Source organism: Aquarana catesbeiana, linkage group LG05 (assembly GCF_042186555.1).
Source record: "Aquarana catesbeiana isolate 2022-GZ linkage group LG05, ASM4218655v1, whole genome shotgun sequence".
Classification (NCBI taxonomy): Eukaryota; Metazoa; Chordata; class Amphibia; order Anura; family Ranidae; genus Aquarana; species Aquarana catesbeiana.
Window position 1 is genome coordinate 301006018 of NC_133328.1, and position 21960 is coordinate 301027977.

Below are 21960 nucleotides of genomic sequence, written 5' to 3' on the forward strand. Positions count from 1 at the left end.
TAGGGAGCGGTGATCTCTGTTATGACACTAGCCAGAACGGGGAAATGCCTTGCTTACATAGGCACTTCCCCGTTCTGAGGCTCCTTGACACGATCGCCGGGAGACACGGTCAGGCTGTACGTGGTGGGCGCGCGCCTGCTATCCCCGGCTCTTATAGGGGACGTACAGGTACGCCCATTTGCCCACTGCTGCCATTGTGCCAACATATATTAGCAGTCGGCAAGTGGTTAAAGACATTTTCCAGGTATGGATATTTTTACACAGTCACATTAGTCCAGCTTGGACCTATGTAACTATGCATATACCATACCTGTGGGTTCTCCCTAGAAGCTGGAAATCACTGTGATACACACCAATTCTACAGTGATCTCCACTAGCTGCCCTGCTGCATCGTGAACACAGGAAGTCACCCAGTCAGAACAGGCGCCATTCAGAGATTGCTTTGCATTTTCCCAATGAATGCAAAGTGTTCCCTGATTGGATGAGGTGGAGAGGCAGGGTAGTGATGTCATGCTTTTCGCCTTATCCAATCAGAGAGAGATTTCCAGCTTTTAGAAGGATCCCACAGAAGTGATCAAAATAGGACCAAGTGCTACATGAACTTGGCACCTTAATGGTTTCAATAAGAATAAAAGATGTGGTGATATTCCTGCTTTACAATGAGTCTGGTTTTTACATCTCTGCATATCAGAAGAAACCTATATCTTACCCATGGGCACGTATGTGTCACTTACCTTATTTTGACATTGAAAGAGAAGAAAGAAGTGAATTGAGAACTTTTTAGCTTGAGCGGCACCAAAATTGGGTATAATTGAGCATTCTAAAATACTACTTGTGTAATTTCTTTTGTATTTGTGTATGCTGTATTCAACAAGCTGTTCATGAATCATTATTTCAGTCTACAGGTGCTCAAGTTCAAGTAGCAGGGGACATGCTGCCCAATTCAACAGAGCGTGCAGTTACTATATCAGGCACTCCTGATGCCATCATCCAGTGTGTTAAACAGATTTGTGTTGTCATGTTAGAGGTGAGTCTAAAGTACCTAATTATTTTTGATTTTGTTTACTGAATTGGACTACAAATAATGTTTGATTAAATAAATTAATAATTTTCATTGGGATGAGTATGCTATCCTAGCTACTGATGCTGTTTTTCATGACTCAGGGACTGGACTATTTATCAAAATGTCTCAGTAAAGAAATGAACGAGACTGTGTTGCCTGTGTTGGCTCTATTATTGTATACAGTGTTAGGATTAGAAAAAAAAAATAATGCTATGGGCAACAAAGGCTACCTAAGAATGTTCTTTCCTCAGACATATTGATGAGTAAGCACCATGTTTGATAAGAAAAAAAATCTCATAGTAGAAATTGTTTTGACAATCACCATATGCAGCAGTTACAGAAACTATACAATAATTTCAGATTAACAAAATGTAAATAATTTATTACACACTTTATTCCCTCAACAGTCGCCGCCGAAAGGTGCCACTATTCCTTATCGCCCAAAGCCTGCCTCTGGACCTATTATTTTTGCTGGAGGCCAGGTAAGAGCGGACACCATTTTGGCCTCAGCTGGAAATCACGCCGTCCTGGCCCAACCTCAACCAGCACCTGTTAGTTTACTCTGTTTTTCCTGGTATAGTATAAGAGTACATGTTGTTTTTAGACATTGCTTGCACATAGTAATCCAGTTCACCCCAACTGCTTTGTCATTTCAGAATCGCTGCAGTCCCAATTATCACTTTATCGATTCCTCCTGTTTACCATGCATTAAATGGTTCAGAAAGCATTGTGCATGCTGTCTTCCCATTTTAATTAATTTGCTAATTAATTTACACTTTGAGTGCCTGTCTCTTATTCTTCATTTACTACAGATCTGATTTAAGAGGGTACTGAAGTGATAGGTTTACCAAACCACTATACAAGTCAAGTATAGTTTTTAAATGATCAAGGAAGAATTACAGAAGATAATTGAGCAGGCATGCCAGACTAAGTTCTTGTTCCATACTCTTCAGAAAATATTTTAATTTGCATTTATGCCTTTGTTTTGTGTGAAAGTCCACAAAAATAAATAGGTAAATGCTCATATTGTGTAAATAAGATTTCAGAACAAAGCAGCTTCGCTTATTCACTAAAGCAAGTAATTATTCACTTTGGTTGTATAGGCAAAAGGTTTTTTTTCTAAATGCATTCTCTGCATTAAGGTAAGAAACATACTGTGATCAACTCCCTCCTAGACACCCTAATTACTTACCTGATCATGATCTCATCTAGCACTGTGCCCGAGAACAACAGCACTGCTCTCTCTCTCTCTCCCTTGGAGCCAATGGAGGGAGCAGTGGGTAGGGATGAGCTGCACTGTGTATGTCAATAAACGCAAACATCCTGATTTGGGATTGAGCCCACATGAGTGCCCCCATAGCAAGCCGCTTGCTATGGGGGCACTCATGTGGGCTCAATCCCAAATCAGGATGTTTGCCTTCATGAGTGCCCCCATAGCAAGCGGCTTGCTATGGGGGCACTCGGAAGGGAGGAGTAGTCAGTAGAGCTGGCAGGGGACCCCAGAAGAAGAGGATTAAGGCTGTTCTGTGCAAAACCATTGCACAGAGCGGGTAAATATGACGTTTATTAATTTTGAAAAAAATGTGTACCTTTGCCATCATTTTAAAGTGATTGTAAAGTCTCATTTTTTTCCCTATAAAAATAACAAACATGTTATACTTATCGGTTCTGTGCAGTGGATTTGCACAGGGCAGCCCAGATCCTCCTCTTCTCGTGTCCCTCTTCGCTGCTCCTGGCCCCTCCCTCCTGTCGAGTACCCCCACAGCAACCAGCTTGCTATGGGGGCACATAAGCCGAGCTGCAGCTCTGTTTGTCCATTCAGACATGAAGCTGCAGTTTGGCCCCCTCCCCTCTCGCTCCTGATTGGCTAACTGACTTTAATTGACAGCAGTGGGAGCCAATGGCAATGCCACTGTGTCTCAGCCAATCAGGGGGGAGAGTCCTGGACAGCTGACACACACGTGGACATCGCTGGACAGAGATGGAGGCTCAGGTAAGTATTAGGGGGGCAAAGGGGGGTTGCTACATAAAGAAGAGTTTTTATCTTAATGCATAGAATGCATTAAGATAAAAAACCTTCTGACTTGACAACTCCTTTAAACATTCCCTCCAGACAAGCAGCTCAATAAACAGTTGAAATACATATATGGGAGCTGTTTTACCTTTCAAGGGATTTTTATTTCTGTACATTCAGTTGTGAGATTTACATAGCCTTGCCCCACAACACAGCCCTGTCTGTCAGGGCAGGAGACATGGTTTTTCTCTTCTGCAGTTAAGCAATACAGCTATGTCCCCAGTCAATGACTGAGCAGTGAAGGAGAAGCAGAAGACTGATAAGCTCATTGCTCTGTCACTCTGCTCTCTTCTCATAAGTTTCTTGTAAGCAGATGAGCACTGCAGCACAACTGCCTCTCCCTCTCCTAGCCTGGGCTGTGCTGTAGATGGGCTGCAAAAGGCTGATACCAAGTCTATTTCTGTTTCTTGCACTGCTTGCATTTACAAACTTAAAGCTAACTTCCGTAATTTTTTCAACTTTCCGTCTATTAAATCTTCTGCCCTTGTTGTTTTAACTTTGGATAGTAAAACATTTTTTTTCTGTCAGTAAATACCTTATACAGTCCACTTCCTGTTTCTTGTCTGGTAAAAAGCCTAGGCTTATGACATCATGTACAGCTCTCTCTCTCTCACTCTCGTGAGAGTTTGCCAGCAAGGGAGGGGGGGTAAATCCAGGAAGTGAACAGGCAGCAGCTTCAGCTGCCCACAGTTAAAATGGATGCAGCCAGACTCAGTGGAGGGAGATTTCTGCAGCATATTTGGCAAGTACAGAATCACAGTATATATAAAATAATATGCAAAGTGGTTGGAGGAAAGCTTCAGAATGGCAAAGATATTTTTATTACAAATTATGTGAGCAGACTGCATTTCCTCTCTATTTACTTTTAGTATTGTAAGCAGATAAAAATAAGTGAGACATTTCAGCAGAATTCATAATAACTACCCAAGCAGATATACACTTATTAGAATGGATTACTTAGGAAGTGAATATTGGTATGATAACAATCCAGTGATTAAAGAACATCACATTTAGGAAAATGTTATAGTTGTGGCTTTGTAAAGGTAGATTAAAAAGGTAAAACTGAAAAATAACAAGAAACCTTTATTCACTCTTTTATAAATAGGTTCCTATATGTTTTGGCATACTCTTTAGCCCCATACACACTATTAGATTTTCTGCAGATTTTTGTCTTCAGATTTAACAAAATCATGTAGTGCAAGGGCCTGCCTGATTGCATACAAATTGAAACTCCTAAGGTTTGACCCCATATTATATGGTTTTGGTAAACCTGAAGGAAAAAATCAGCAGAAAATCTGATAGTGTATATGGGGCTTTTCTCTCTACAAATGTAACCAACTGACAACCATCCATAGAAATTATATTTATAAGCTGCAGTAAGCAATCCGGTTTAGGATTAGTATAGCAAGAAAAATAATATACATAAAAAAAATATAAAATATTTTCTTTTCAGTTAGGGAGAAAAACTAGCTGCTTTTTGCTCATAGCACTTCAAAGTCCCATCTGCAGGACTTATGAGGCCTCCGTCTTTCTCCTCTATGTGCTGGGAACCTGATGGTGTTGAGGTGCAGACTGCAGACCTCTAAAGTCACTTTGTTTGAAACTTTGTAGCAAAAGGCTGTAGCAAAAAACTTAAATACTTATTGACCATCATCTTCATGTATCTACCCTGAATTATGTAGAGCTGTTGCACTTTGCAGGTAGGAAACTGTTAAAAGCTTTTTGAAACAGGCAACAGAGGGTGTCTGCTCCTTCCTTGTCAGTCCGGCCCATCAATCACTGCTGGAGCCCTGTCAAAAGACCTGTTATTTCTAAGTATTAGGCCCCTTTCACATGATAGGTCCGCTCAGATCCGCCTGTCCGTTTTTCAGGCGGATCCGAGTGGAGGCATCTGCCTGCCCATTGACTTGTATGGGCAGGCTGATGTCAGCGAAGATGTGTCTGCTGACACCCGCCTGCCATCCGATCCAATAAGATCCACTCAAAACAGATGTATGGCGATACAATCACCATCCATACAGTGGATCGGATGAAAACAGACAGGCGGATCCGTTTTCGTCCAATCTCCCATAGAGGACAGCGGGCCTCTGACAGGTCTGTCCTGCACAGTGAGCAGAGACGAACCTGTCATCCACCAGCTCAGCGGGGATCAATGGAGCGAACTCCCACTGAGCTGGAGAAGTCCGCTGAGTGGATCCGCCCCGTGTGAAAGGGGCCTTAGGCACACAGGCACATCTCCAAAACAAAGTACTTGGCAACTATATTTTTTATCACTAGGTTCAAGAGCTGTCAGATTGGTGAAGTGGGCATGTCAAGCTATATGCAATTATCAACTTTTAGGAATAGTCTATATTTACATAGGATTTTCAGAGGGTACATCATGGTGCTTGATACAAAGTATTACTGTTATTTTAGTTTGGCAGTAGACAACCTTGGAGAGGTGGAAATCTACATGAACAACATGGAAGCGGTCAAGCTCAGCTCATTTTTTTAAAGAGACCAGAGGTCAGTAGTATTTAAATGCACAGTGCAGTAGTTAGGAATAACGCAGTTTAGGGGTCAGTAGTATGTAACGCAGAGTTCAGAGATCAGTAGTATGTATAGCACAGTATAGGAGGTCAGGAGTAAGTAATGCAGAATTCAGAAGTCATTAGTATATAATGCACAGTACAAAGGTCAGTAGTATTTAACACACAGTGCAGCCATCAATAGTATTTTGTGAAAAGTTTAGAGGTCAGGAGTAAGTAACATAGGGTGCAGGGATCAGGAGTAAGCAATGCAGAGTCCAGAAGGCAGTAACAACTAATGTAGGAAGCAGGGGTCAGTATTTAGTAATGCAGAGTTCAGAGGTGAGTAGTATATAACACAGAGTGCAAGGGTCAGTAGTATGTGATGAACAGTGCAGAAGTCCATAGTATGCAAGACACAGTGAAGAGGTCAATAGAGGTCAATACACAACTGCCTATTTGTTGCTACAGCATATACCATTTACAATTTCTTCCTCTCAGGCAGTTGCCACTATGATACAAAGGAATGCCAATGTTGCTGACAGGCACACACATGCATCATCGTAGGTAGCAGCCTTATATAACACTGCCAGCCCAGCACTGAGGACTTTTCATTACATCATGCAACCTTGTACATCCTGTTGCTCCCAACACCAAACCCCTGCTGCCCTTTCTCCCCAGTCCAGCCTGCAGTCACCTATTCTACAGCACATTTCCCCCCTGGTCTGCCAGAGCCTCCTGTGGCTGCTTTAACACAGAAACATTTTGTGCTTTGGCACTGCTGGCTGGGCAGGGCCTTAATTATTAATTGACACTGGCTCTCTCATCCCTGTCTGGCCCAACTCCTTACTAGGACTTCCCTCAGCTCTGCTTTACATATTGTGGTTTTTGACGCTCTGATGTGAGATTCTTGCGATCTCTCTGCGAGATGGCCGTATTGATGGGTAGATCAAAATCAATTCGTAGACAGCAGTGGCATCTGCAGCTTTCATATTCAGGGGGTGCACAGGAACAAAAGTAGGAGGGCCAACTATAAAACGCAATTATATATATATAACTTTATATATTCTGACAATGGGTATCAAATGCATACAAATATACAATATTAAGCCCTGTACTCCCGCAACAATACCCCAATACATACAATAAAAAACAAAGGAAAAATGACCTGCGCACTATGCCAAATCCCTCTGCCTATTTAAATAAATGGATGTTTTTTGTATCGCTCCAGCGGCCATTAAAGTGTAAGCTCACCTGCCCCTCTCTTCCTGTCCGTCTTGCTCTGCCTCGTGGTGGAACTCAACTTTCTCCCAGGCAGCCTCTGCTTTGTGAATCCCCTCGCCAGAGAGCATGCTGGGCTCTGTAGTTCCCTGCCCCATAGGAGGCTGTGTGTGGCCGCTTTAGTTGGGGACTACATGTCCCAGAATCCTGTGCTGCTGGTGGAGTCCTTACTTCATGCAAGTCGCTCTCTTTCCTACCAATGAGGATGCAGGGGGAGGGAGCAAATTGGGCTCACCCATGTATACTTGCACCTCTTTTATATACTGACACCTCCCCCCTATCTACTGACACCCCAATATACTGACATACCCAATATACTGACACCCCCCTCAATATACTGACCTGACACCCATTCTATATACTGACACCTTCTATATACTGACACCTCTTCTATATACGGACACCCCCTCAATATACTGACCTGACACCCCCAATACACTGACACCCTTCTATATACTGACCTCTTCTATATACTGACACCCCCTCAATATACTGACCTGACACCCCTTCTATATACCAACACCTCTTCTATATACTGACACCCCCAATACACTGACACCCCTTCTATATACTGACACCCCTCAATACACTGACACCCCCAATACACTGACACCCCTTCTATATACTGACACACCTTCTATATACTGACAACCCCCAATACACTGACATCCCTTCTATATACTGACACTGCCAATATACTGACACCCCCAATATACTGAAACTCTTCCATATACTGACGCCCCCAATATACTGACACCCCTTAAATAGCACCCTCTATCAATTGACCCCTCCATATACTGCATTGATACTGACTTTACAAAACTTACCAAGTTTAAAGAAATGGCAGCAGTCACCCCTCCCCCAACTTGTATAAAGCTCAATGCAACAATATACAGTGCCCCCTCCTTCCCCCCCGGATGATACATGGGTGAAGAGGACTTGTGTGGAGTGCAGAGCTGTGATGACAGCTAAGATCTCCATCCTGTGATCCCAGATCCTCTATATTCGGGTGGCCGTAGCTGTGTGAGCACCGCTCGCATTATGCAGTGTGTCAGCAAGGATGGGGAGGGGGGAGAAACTGTGTTATTCTGGAGGCGGCCCGAGCAAGATGCTGGGCCGTGGGGCAACCACTACAAAAAAAAGGTGTTTTAAATGGGGGGGCACAGCATAATGTTGGGGGGGTCAGGGCCCCCTCTGCCCCCCTAGTGACGCCACAGGAACTATTACCCTGGAGAAGGCATTCACAATTATTTTTCAAGTACTTTTTTATTATAATTTCCTTTTAAACAACATTGGAAATTTTTATAAACACAACATAGAAAAGTGTAGCTTTTTTCTTCATTTGCATATTGTATACACAGAAACAAACTAATATTCTTAATGGCCATCTGGCAATGCAAACTTGCCAGTGTATCACCTCCCAAAGTAAACCCTTTATGTAGAATTTTAAGTAAATGCATACATATTTCATCTTCAAACTCAGATGTATTCTTCTATTACCTCAGCGTGCAAACCAATAATAAAGGAAGTGATGAATTTAATATGAGGCTTAACAGTTTATACAAATGGGGTGGATAGGCAGTCCTGTGCTTATGTGATGAATTTGTAATTGATGAAAAAAGTATATAATAATAACAAGCTAGTCATTTTTCCCATAGTAGCCTATAAGACTTGTATTGTTTAGTAGGGGTTGGTTTACTAAAGACAAATAGACTGCTAAATATTTAGATTGCTAAATATTTATCAAGACCTACTCTATCAATAATGACCCTTGTATGGGAAACCTCAGTATGCAAAATCAACTAATATTAGATTGGCTATCAAATGGCCATGATGGATGGTGCAGTCATATGGAAAAAAGCGATGCATGTGTACAGTTCTTGAACAAATATTATTTTCCCTGTATTGTATGGACATTTAGCAGTTTGGGTAGTAGACAAATAAAATAATTTGTAATATGACTGCACTTAGGGTATAAGTATGTTTAACATCATACCTCTCTATATATGGTTTTGTTAGGCAAATCATTTTTTGTGACTCATTTGCAAAGTTTCTAATCTGTAGATCTTGTCAATGACAACCCTTCTTATTGCAGGCTGACAATGCTAAGCTACTGCCTTGCAATTAGCAACAACGTTGTCAGCCTGTTGTAAGCGCTCCCTCAGTTGTCCATGGAGCCAGGGAAGCATGCACTGACCAGATAGGTAGTTTAATGGCGCAACTGAAGGAGCACACATGGCAGATAGACTAAGCTGCTTTTGGTTCAAGGCAGTGGCTTAGCATTGTCAACCTGCAATACAAAGTGCTGTTACTGGCAGAATCCCCAGGTAAGAAAGTTTATAACAAATTCACAAATAATAATTTACTTAAGAAAACTGTAAAGCTGTAAACAATTTGGCATTGTCAGCTGTGCTAAAAAATAGACTTACAATAGAATACAATTTTTCTTTATTCTTTTGATCAAGTTTTATGCATGTAATACAACACCTGAGGCTGTGCTGGCACAACACCAACTGTCTCAGTGACCACACAGGGCCCAACAATAAGGCCCCTTTCATACGTGCGGACAGTATGTCCGTATTTCATCTATCCATTTTCGGATGAAATACGGACATTCATGCATCCCTATGGGATAGCAGGTGTCAGTGGATGAACATCCGCTGACACCCAATATCATCCGTCCCCGCTATGGTCCGATTCTGCAGATAGAGGAAAATCCTATTTTTCTATCCGTCTGCAGAGCGGATCGCATGAACACAGACAGACAGTTCGTGTTCATCTGATCCCACAAAGGGGAGAGCAGAGATCTGACAGGGTGGTCCCTGCACAGTGTGCAGGGACCGCCCTGTCATCCGCCGGCTCAGCAGGGATCAACGGAGTGATCCTTGCTGAGCAAGCGGATGTTCACGGGGCGGATCATCACGGATCCGTCCCGTGTGAAAGGACCCTAATAGTACATATTAAAAAATGTGCTTAACTAACATAGTCCGACTAACAACCTAACAAATACCCAGTCCTATCCCTCCCCCCTCCAAACACCAGCTCAAACCAGAAATGTGGAATATTGTCCACTTTCAATGGAATATGCACCATATACAATAGAATACATTTTAAAGTGAGTCTGTCACCAAAGCATCACTTATAGTCAATGGGTCACCTGTAAAATAAGCATGAATATACTTACCTTACTATGGCCTACGTATTGAAAAGCCATCTGATACCTGCTTCCTAGTCCATGCAAGTATTCAATAAGTCAAATACTTGCTCCCCTGCCAGTTTATACAGTTCCTCCCATCAGCTCACCTAGTGATATACAAGCAAGAAACCTCAGCAACCAAGAATTCTACATGCCTAGAAGTGTAGAAGTGTTCAGCAGCTGGGGAGCAGAGATGTGGCAGCTACCGTTCCAGCAGCTAGAGCGGAAAGTATATTCTCAACCGTTTAACAAGTGACCTATTGACTAAAAGTGCCCCGGTGGTGACTTGGTCATTTTAACTACAGATGCAGGCATCGGTGGCTGGATTTTCTGTCTCCAAAAATGGCAATGAAATCCGCCATTTTCCATCCTAATTATTTGTATACCTTCTCCAAATAATATTCAATGTCAGAACTGAGCATGTCATTCCTGGTCAATTACAATACTCTACAGTATCCTTAACTAAATCATTTTTGTAGAATTTCGTCTGTAGTCATCTAAGAAAAACAAAAAACAAATAAATACATAAAAGCTCAAGTGTAATTTTTATTTACTTGTCGTTTTCTAGGCATTTGCAATTCAGGGGCAGTATGCTATTCCACATCCAGACGTGAGTCCAGCACATGTCAATAATATCAGACTTACCCTATTTATTTGCTCTGGGCAGCATTTACTTTCTGTAGGAGATGAATAGTTTTTCTTTGCCCTAACACATATAGAAAGTAGTAACTTAAGTGATTTGATTTTGTAGAAAGTATAGCAGCCCAGATGCAAACTGTAATCTGTACTTTTGTCATTACTTTAATTTTGCATGCACTTAAGTTCTACCCATGTAGAATTATTTTTTTTGTATGTTAACATTAACTGTAGTTATTACATGCAATAACAGTTAAAGTGTAATGTATTTCTAATTGTTGTATTATGTATTATCATAGTTTAGAAAAGAATGTTTCATCCTATCTTTCTGTTAATTTTAATAATCCAGTTGTTTTGTTTTTATTTTTTAAACAATAGATGGTTTTCTGTATTCTGATATAATTACATTTGATTGGTTAGTTCTAATTTCCCATCCTGCCCTGCAGTTGACCAAGCTTCACCAGTTGGCTATGCAGCATTCCCCTTTTACTCCCCTTGGGCAGACCACCCCTGGTTTCCCTGGTACGTACCCATGACCCCCTGAGAATGTCCTTCTTCTTAACACCTTTGTTTTCCCATGGTCATTACATCATTTTCTTTTACTAAATGCAGTCAATGACCATTATCCTTTTTAATCTTTATTATATGATGCTTTTTGTTTTTGTTTTTGCTGCCACATTTACCTATGCTTTGTCAGTCTTAATTTGCTTCAGTTTGTTTTCTTCCATTAACATAAGATACCTATGCTGTCCATTAGAGGAACTGGTGTACTCAAGCATATACTAATATACATTGACAATATTACATTATGATGTATAAAGAAAGCTGAAATTCACCTATACCTGACTTTTTAGAGGTGTAAAGACTAGTCATAAATGCAATTGGATTCACCGAGGATGGATAGCTCTCTAACAAAATAGCTTGTTCTAAGATGTCTTTAAAATCACAAACCATCTTTTAAGAGAAAATAACCATAAAACGAATACAACAACGTTCACTTGTTACCCTCATGAGAACTTTACATTGGTACATGCTTGCAGTATGATGTTCCTGGTATTGCATTTATCATGTACAAGAATTCAGAAAAATATATAATTTGGCCTTAAACAAGTTTTATATACATATATTCATGTGCCACAGTTATAATAAATCTTTCAGTTTGTTCATATATTTAAAATGCAGAAATGCTATATTTTATAAATTATTTTAGACTATAAACATCATACAATTTGATCTTATGAAGATGTACATGATGAAATAGTAGACATTCTTCTGTTAATCTATGCTTGCTTTGGACTGTCCATTCTTTTTCCTTATATTAATAGCTATTGCTTTGCTCCTTAAATGTTTTCCTTATTAAAATAATAGAATGCATCTTGATGAATGTAGCCATCCCTCAACTACTTTTTTTCCCTCCTGTAACTCTATTCACTCCTCTATAAAACAAACGTATGCAACTTACAGTATTCTCTGTTTCCTACCTCCTCCAATAAACCTTCCCTCCTGAGATGTCTGAAATACCACTAACCCTATTGATTTGAATTCCACTTGCCTTCATTGTTTATCCTGCCCAAACCCCACAATATTTTTCTTTAGTAACAACAATCAATCCTTTCATTTTTTTTATTTTTTTTGTTTTTATTATGAAATAGGTAACTTTGCTTATTTAAGCAGACAGGGAGTGCAAGTATTAGTTTGATCACTATTAAATTAAATCATGTTCCAGTCAGTTTAATTCCTTTGTCTATCCTGCTTCCTAATTGCATCAAGTGACATTTTTGTCCGGTGCCATTTGGTGTCAGACTGACAGTTCTTAATGCATAATAGATCAAATCTATGCTGACTTTCTACTGTTCCCCCATAATAACTTTTTCACATTGCTGTAAGTTCTGTACTTTTCTTTGCTGCAGTATGATCTTTTTCATTTTTCTTTACATCTGTGGTACAATGTGTGTGTACTTTACATTTTCTGTTTTATGTGCATGCTTCTGGTAAACTTTGCCCATAACTTCTTGTTGCTTATAATCTTCATAGGACTGGATGCCACTTCTCCAACCAGTTCCCATGAACTTACCATTCCAAATGATGTAAGTAAAGTCATATTTTTTTTGTATTACAGGTGTTTAATCTAAGAAAAACATCTAAATTCATTCTGATTGAAGGCACAGTTTTGTTAAACATACCTTGTCAGTTTCTCATAAAATGCAGGTAAAAGGTCCCTGTGGATGCTGCAGCCTCTTAGTGTCTTTAGAGTTTGACACTTCTGGGAGTGTCAGATGGCTGTGTCCCCTGCCATATGTTGTGGTCCCTTATTCTGAACCCTATGTCACTACAGGTCTTAGCAGTGACATAAGGATCATATGATGCAGTGGTTCTCAACCTCAGTCCTCAAGTACCCCCAATGGCATATGTTTTCAGGTTTTCCTTTACTTTGCACAGCTGCTTTAAATCAATATCAATGACATGGTATTGATAAGAGCTATTTTATTTAAGGGAAGTTCCCAAAACATGGCCCGTTGAGGGTACTTGTGGACTGAGGTTGAGAACTACTGGTATGATGGACCTGCATCACTTGGCAGGAGAAACAGGTATCTGACACTCCTAGAAGTGTGAAATGTGGAACACACTAACAGACGCTGCAGTGCTAGAAAGGAGACAAGTTAGGAGACATGGGCCTCCATAAAGGTGAGTATACTACCTTTTCTCTTGCAGAGACCTTAACTCAACTTAATTTTTGTAAAAACCTGATAGGATTGCTTCAAGTAATTCATTATTTTTCAACATCCCATCTAACAGTAGCTGTTTTATGCTATTGTATTACTCTATCTCTCATTTCACAGCTTTTAAGCAACCCTTAGCTCAGACTTGGGGGCCTGGTTCACACCTATGCACTTTTTAGTGCGTTTTCAGTTTTGCAAAAACACACTACAGTTCATTTAACATGGTTTCCTATGGATCATGTTCACATCTGTACATTTTACGGAAAGGGCCAGGGGACCAGCAGGTTGTGTTTTTTGTTCCATAGACTTCAATGGATCAAAAAATGTGTATTGAAAAATGCAAAATGCACCTGGAATATGCATCAACTGCAACCTGCATAGGTGTGAACCAGGCCGGAATCAGACTTTTAAAGACAAATTAAAATTTTAGCAATCTTTCTGGATACAAAGATCATCCCTACTTTCCCAATTGGCTGAAACTATTGCCAATAAAAAACATTACATGGGAAAAAAGGGATGAAGTAAACTAAAAAGAAGGTTAAGTGGATTTTTAACCAGAGTTTTTACAGCTGCAAGAGCTATGAAATGAGAAGAGGTGCAATAAAAATCTTTCAGCATCTTCTATGCACAGGTACTGTTAAATGGGAAAATTAATGTTATGGTTTACTTTCAGCTGTCAGCACTTGGAGAACATAATTGCTCTACGAGGGTGTCATTTACACAGAGAAGTCATGGCTTTCACATAACACACAAGACATTACAGTGACAAAAATGCCTTCACCACCATGACATTACATGGATAAAGTTGACAGCACCACTGGGTTAGCATTTGTAGTTTTGTTGACGTTTTGTTGACGTTGCACAAGTATGTGTTGGGATAGCACTGTGTGTACATTGTTGTGTGGACAACAATGTACCTGGAAGGCTTGTGATGTACCAATGAACATTATTATTATTATTGACTATATCTACAAACAGAAGTAAAGGTTTTCTGCAAGGTTGCTGTAGTCTCTGTAGTAGAGGATGTTACCTAGGGGCTATTACACAGATACACTATGGGGTTGATTTACTAAGACTGGAGAGTGCACAACCTGGTGCTTCTGTGCATGGTAGCCAATCAGCTTCTAACTTCAGCTAAGAAAAAAAAAAAAAAAAAAAAACTAGAAGCTGATTGGTTTCTTTGCAGAGCTGCACCAGATTTTGCACTTTCCGGTTTTAGAAAATCAATCCCACTGCTTATTAGGCTAGCTTGGGTCAGTTGACAAAGCTTAAACAGTTTATAAATATCATGACCTGTGAGAGTCTTCACTTAGACATTTTCATGACATTTCATCCCCCACCTTATATTAGTAAACCTGTGAATCTGCTAACAGGATATTCATTCATATTTAACAAAGATTGTCAAAAAAAAAATTCTTTACTTCGATTCTGTGAAACGTTTGTGACCTCACCGGGGAGATTTCCACTCACTTCCTGACCCAAGGACTGAAAATGTCACCAGGACAAAGAGAGCATAAAAACCCAACAAATGTTTTAACCCATTCACAGTGTATTAAAAAAATGATTCTGTTGCTGTTTCTGACTATTTGTGTGTAGCAGCCATAAATGTGCACCCACAAAGAACATTTCCAGTGCTATCTGTGGAAACATGTAAAGCCTCTGTCCTGACTGAATATTTACACATACATAAGCCTGTATTCCCAGCTTGGTGTTGCAGATGTTTAGCAGTTCCATAATACACATGCAGAGGGAGAATGGGCCACTCATACACACCTGATAAGAGAAGCTATAGCTGGGCCAGGACTGACTTTCTGGAACACTTTCAACTCCCATAGACATCACACAGATTTACAACCCCTTATTAGACAATGTTTATTTAATAATTGTTTCACAAACTGTGTTAAAGCAGAACTTCCACCTCATATTCAAGGTGTCCCTCCCCCAAAACTCTGCATAAAAGTACCTGAGGGGGTAAAAAAAGTTAAACAATATACTAATATACTTGATCTGCTGCCTGTGACTTCAAGGGGTTCATTTACTAAAGGCAAATAGACTGTGCACTTTGCAAAGTGCAGTTGCTTGCACATGATTGGATGAGGGAAGTCAGCAGAGCTTCTGCTCATTTACTAAGCCCTGGAGCAACTGCTCCTGCAAAGTGCAGCTGCACTTTGCAATGTGCACTGTCTATTTGCCTTTAGTAAATCACCTAAATCACCAAAGTAATTTGGAGTGTGAGTGGATGACGTCACTACTATGCTACTCAATGTTCTCCTTTTTATGCACAGCACAATTATGTTCTAATTATGCATTGCAGTTGCTTTGAAGAGATTATTTGATTTGAGTGGACAATTTGGGGTTGATTTACTATAGGCAAATAGGCTTTTCGCTTTTGCAGGGCAATTTTGCCTTAGTTTACAGAATGTGGTGAAGATTTACTTTGCAAAGAATACCTAATGATATGCAAAGCTTGCACATGATTGGAGTCAGCTGTGTTTCACTTCATTCACTAAGTTAAGGGAAATTTTTCATGCAAAATGAAAATATTCCTTGCAAAGTTAACTGTCCTATTTGCCTTAAGTAAATCAACCCTGATGGCTGAGTTTTTTGGTACACATTTATGTTGCATTATATATAGGCAACAAAATGTTTGTCAAATAAATAGGTTGCATAACATTTTTAAATGTGATAGTATTGTTGCCATTAAATGCAAAAACTGTGAAAAATTGTAATGTACACTGAGCAAAATTATAAACACAACACTTTTGTGTTTGCCCCTATTTATCATGAGCTGAACTTAAAGATCGACAACTTTTTCTATGTACACAAAAGGCCTTACTTCTCTCAAATATTGTTCACAAATCTGTCTAAATCTGTGTTAGTGAGCACTTCTCCTTTGCCGAGATAATCCATCCACCTCACAGGTGTGGCATATCTAGATGCTGATTAGACAGCATGATTATTGCACAGGTGTGCCTTAGGCTGGCCACAATAAAAGGCCACTCTAAAATGTACAGCTTTACTGTATTGGGGGGTCCGAAAAACAGTCATTATCTGGTTTGACCACCATTTGCCTCACGCAGCGCAGCACATCTTCACATAGAGTTGATCAGGTTGTTGATTGTGCCCTGTGGGATGTTGGTCCATTGCTCTTCAATGGCTGTGCGAAGTTGCTGGATATTGGCAGGAACTGGAACACACTGTCATATACGCAGATCCAGAGCATCCCAAACAATGGGTGACTTAGGCTGGCCACAATAAAAGGCCACTCTAAAATGTGCAGTTTTATCACACAGCACAATGCCACAAATGTCACAAGTTTGGAGAGAGCTTGCAATTGGCATGCTGACTGCAAGAATGTCCACCAGAGCTGTTGCCCTTGAATTGTATGTTCATGTCTCTATCATAAGCCATCTCCAAAGGCGTTTCAGAGAATTTGGCAGTACATCCAACCGGCCTCACAACGGCGGACCACATGTAACCACACCTTCCCAGGACCTCCACATCCAGCATTTTCACCTCAAAGATCGTCTGAGACCAGCCACCCGGACAGCTGCTGGAACAATCGGTTTGCACAACCAAATAATTTCTGCACAAACTGTCAGAAACCCATCTCAGGTAAGCTCATCTGCATGCTCGTTGTCCTCATCGGGGTCTCAACCTGACTGCAGTTTGTCATCATAACCAACTTGAGTGGACCAATGCTCACATTTAATGGCATCTGGCACTTTGGAGAGGTGTTCTCTTCACGAATTAATCCTGGTTTTCACTGTACAGGATAGATGGCAGACAGCGTGTATGATGCTGTGTGGGTGAGCAGTTTGCTGATGTCAATGTTGTGGATCGATTGACCCATGGTGGCGATAGGGTTATGGTATGGGCAGGCGTACACTATGGACAACAAACACAGGTGCATTTTATTGATTTAATTTTGAATGCACAGAGATACCGTGACGAGATCCTGAGGCCCATTGTTGTGCCATTCATCCACAACCATCACCTCATGTTGCAGCATGATAATGCACGGCCCCATGTTGCAAGGATCTGTACACAATTCCTAGAAGCTGAAAACATCCCAGTTCTTGCATGGCCAGCATACTCACCCGATATGTCACCCATTGTTTGGGATGCTCTGGATCTGCGTATATGACAGTGTGTTCCAGTTCCTGCCAATATCCACCAACTTCGCACAGCCATTGAAGAGCAATGGACCAACATCCCACAGGGCACAATCAACAACCTGATCAACTCTATGTGAAGAAGATGTGCTGCGCTGCGTGAGGCAAATGGTGGTCAAACCAGATACTGACTGTTTTTCGGACCCCCCAATACAGTAAAACTGTACATTTTAGAGTGGCCTTTTATTGTGGCCAGCCTAAGGCACACCTGTGCAATAATCATGCTGTCTAATCAGCATCTTGATATGCCACACATATGAGGTGGATGGATTATCTCGGCAAAGGAGAAGTGCTCACTAACACAGATTTAGACAGATTTGTGAACAATATTTGAGAGAAATATGCCTTTTGTGTACATAGAAAAAGTTGTAGATCTTTAAGTTCAGCTCATGATAAACAAACACAAGGGGCAAACACAAAAGTGTTCCGTTTATAATTTTGCTCAGTGTAGATACATATGTGATATCACATCATGTGATGTAATTTATACACTAGTTTGTTTTTAGTCATAAAAAAAAAAATACATTATCTTGTATTGATTTATGCAACAATTGGTATCATGTAAAAATGAATATTGAAAGACTATAAAAATTAGATTGTATGAAAAATAGGTGTGATTAAAGAAAATAAGATAAGTGATAGTATAAGTATACTAATATGATTTAGAGCATAGACTAACCAAACCTTATAATTGGCTTTATAGTAGTATTTGTCAAAGTTTACAAATTACATATATAAAGAGAGGAATGTGCATTCATTTATCATATTTTGATTAAAAAAAAAATCAAATGTAATTTCTAAGGGCAGACAATCAGACTGTATGCTAAATCAGAACCTCTCAGATTCTGTGTTTTTTTTTTTTACTTGGAAAAAAACAACTTTATTTGATATAAAACACATTTTACAAGTCAATTGGGTACATATAGCCACAGAAGATCAGATACATATTGTAACATCACAATTAAATATGCAGGAATATTACAGAGCATATATTCAGATATATTCACATGTGCCGTAAGTTATGCGACAGATTATTCCAACTTATAAACATACCGTGTTTTTGGTGTAGGGGAGCACTGCACTGGATTTGGGACCATTATACACAGGTCTTCCCGTCCTCCAACCATCTGTCCCAGATTTTTGAATACTTTTGTGCGGATCCCCTGTGTGCATAGATCAGTTTCTTAAATGGTAGGGTGTCATTAACTGCTTTTTTCCACAACTGTAGTGTGGGGGGCATATTCTGCATCCATCTTTGCGTGTCAAGAATAATGTTTCAGAAATGAAAATTGTGTGGTATTTATCCACCTCCATATCTGGCAATAGTCCCAAAATACATAACTTAGGGTCCAGCACCACAGGGGATCCCATATTATCATGGAGGAAACGGACAACCTGCATCCAATATATCTGAACATGTGTGCAGCTCCGGGTCCGGCGTGTGTTGAAACTTTGCCAATCTCACCGGGGGCAGATAGGCTTTGTGTACTATATACTGTGTTAGTCTGTCGGACAGCTTGGGGGACACCGTCTTGGTTCCCTCTAAAATCTCGGCCCAGTCAGTGTCATCTATAAGTCCTACGTCCTGTTCCCATACCGTTTTGGCCTTGTGTGAAACAGCAGCTGCGCCTCGTTGTCTGATTGTGTAATATAAGTGTGATATAAGCTTAGAGGGGTCGTTTCCCATAACTATATTCAGCACAGGGGGAGGCTCCATCTCTACATCCAAGTCCAGCAGTTGGGCTCTAAGTGCGTGGCGGAGCTGCAGGTATTTAAACGCTAGTTGGTGTGTAAGGGAAAACTCCTCCCTGAGAGTCTGAAACTGCTTAAGCCCAGAGGTGGACAGAACCTGATGGAGATACAATATTCCAAGTCTAGCCCAAACTATCGAATCTGGAACTGTTTCCAGTTCCGGCATATGATTGTTAAGCCATAGTGCAGATTCTGTTTTTACATGATTCTATGCTATTTATAAAGCATTGTTGTACACTCAGTGCACATTTATCCTGAAATGCCCCTATTATACATTAACCATTCTCAATGTGACAATTCTCCAACATCATATTTTTTTTGTAAATGTAGTGAAGGTTACCGTTGGATGTGCATTGAGAACAGTATAGTGAACCACAGTTTTTTTTTTTTTTAATACCTTTTGAATAAATTCATTTTCTTTCCACATACAAAGCAAACTGTTTAAGATAGGTTGTATTTTTACCATGGAAGACTACACATATGTAAATATTCCAAAAAGATTATTAGTTTTGTTATTAGGATTTGCTGAAAAGTTCAGCAGACATAACAGTGTGGATAGAGCAATCTCCACTGCCAGCTTTAGTATTCGGGCAGCTTCCTGAATCTGGTAAACATCTTAATGGTCAAATCGTCTTTTCAAATCTTTTTTTCTTTGACTGTATTTTTTTTTATACTATGCATGTTTCTCAGTATTTAAAACTGCTGTAAGAAAATCATAAGTTTGATGTAATCAATCAATGGTCATTGTTAAGCCATTTGTTTTATCTGTATACCACACTGTCCTTTTGTGAGGAACTCTGTTAAGCTCTGTTTAAACCAAATGTAATTTCATAAAAATGTTATTTATTACTTTAGGGAACAAACATTTTCACTATCCAGGCCTTCAATTGTCATATGCTTAAAATGCAACTGAAATAATATGTACAATCTCCCACAATTCTGGTTTGGCTTTGTGCATGTGGAAATCATATCTGCATTGCTGCAAACATTTGTTTATTTGACTACAATTGATTTCCCATGAAATTGTAGAGTGACAGATTAATGGTAGCTCCTTATGGACAATAGATTCAACCAGCACCTTTGTAGAATGGGACAGGAGATCATCTCATTTGCAGCCCACCCAGCTATAGATACTTAATAATATGTTATAGTTAGATATCCTAACAACTAGGTGCCAACATAACACAAAAGCACTGGGCTTTTTTCCGTGGGGCCGCATATTTGCACATCACCCTTGCCGCACAGCACACTCCCAGCACAGGGACCCCTGGGCCCTGTACTAACGATCTGGACTGTGTTTCTCTCTCTGTGAATGGTGAGGAAAGATGCATTGGGGGTTATTTACTAAAGGCAAATCCACTTTGCACTACAAGTGCACTGAAAGTGCACATTAAAGTGCAGTCGCTGTAGATCTGAGGGGAAGATCTGAAATGAAGGGAAGCTCTGCTGATTTTATCATCCAATCATGTGCAAGCTAAAATGCTGTTTTTTATTTTCCTTGCATGTTCCCCTCAGATCTAAAGCGACTGAACTTCCAAGTGCAATTTCAGTGCACTTGTAGTGCAAAGTGGATTTGCCTTTCGTAAATAACCCCCATTGCATCTTTGTCTCCTTGCAGAGAGAAAGAAAAAGTGTGTATAAAAAAATAATAAATTAACAATTAAAAGATAAAAAAAATAAGTAGATCAACGTTTGATCTAGGTCAGTGCCAGGGTTAGTGTTTGGGTCAAGTAAGTGTAAATTAATATTAGTGTCAGTGTGTGTTAGGTAGGACAAAAAAAAAGAAGCAAAATGCGCACTATTGTTTCTGGGCTTTACAACAAATAACATATACATATGTGGTATGGCTGCGATCGTCGGGAGCAGGAGAATTTATTTTGGGTTGTTCTTTGGTGGTAGGCTATGGTAGTAACAAGAAATATACAGCTACATTTAAAAAAAAATTATTTGTTTTTACTATTTTGGGCCAGTTTTCCTTGATAATAAAAAAAAAAATCAAGAGATATCCATAACCATTTACCACCACATTAAAGCCCAATTTGTCCTGAAAAAAAACAAAACAATCATTTTGTGTTATTATAATTCACCTGGATGTACAAAATAGTTGTGATAATATGTATAGTTTTACTAACACATGTCAACGTTTCAAAATTATGCTTAGGCATTAAGATATGCTTTACCCTTAGGCGTGAAGGGGTTAACAACCCTGCCATAAGAAACTATAGAAATATTTTAGCTTAGACTATATTTAGATGGTTATATTCTTGGATGTTAGTGTATTTATTTATTAATCAGATCAGTACTGCGATGTCCTAATCAAACAATGTTTCTGGCTTTCAGCTAATAGGCTGCATTATTGGCAGACAAGGTAGCAAGATTAACGAAATCAGGCAGATGTCAGGAGCACAGATCAAGATTGCAAATGCTTCAGAAGGCAATGGCGAGAGGCAAGTTACAATCACAGGATCTCCAGCAAATATCAGCTTAGCACAGTACCTCATTAATGCCAGGTAAGTTATTCTACAGCCCTTCTATTAATAAATCCCCTTTTCTTAA

At 39.9% G+C, this 21960-nt stretch overlaps 1 protein-coding gene across 18 annotated transcripts in view; it reads left to right on the forward strand.

Annotated features, from left to right (window-relative positions):
- Positions 1-21960, forward strand: part of LOC141144787 (poly(rC)-binding protein 3-like) — a 1428155-nt gene that overhangs the window by 1374743 nt on the left and 31452 nt on the right. For 16 of the 18 annotated variants that reach the window (XM_073630801.1, XM_073630798.1, XM_073630799.1 and 13 more), the window contains 7 exons: positions 899-1027; positions 1471-1614; positions 5553-5642; positions 10690-10731; positions 11204-11279; positions 12792-12844; positions 21745-21914. In XM_073630801.1, the coding sequence (XP_073486902.1) occupies positions 899-1027; positions 1471-1614; positions 5553-5642; positions 10690-10731; positions 11204-11279; positions 12792-12844; positions 21745-21914 (704 nt within the window). The remainder of the gene's footprint in view (positions 1-898; positions 1028-1470; positions 1615-5552; positions 5643-10689; positions 10732-11203; positions 11280-12791; positions 12845-21744; positions 21915-21960) is intronic. The other 2 variants (XM_073630812.1, XM_073630813.1) reach the window with 2 other exon arrangements.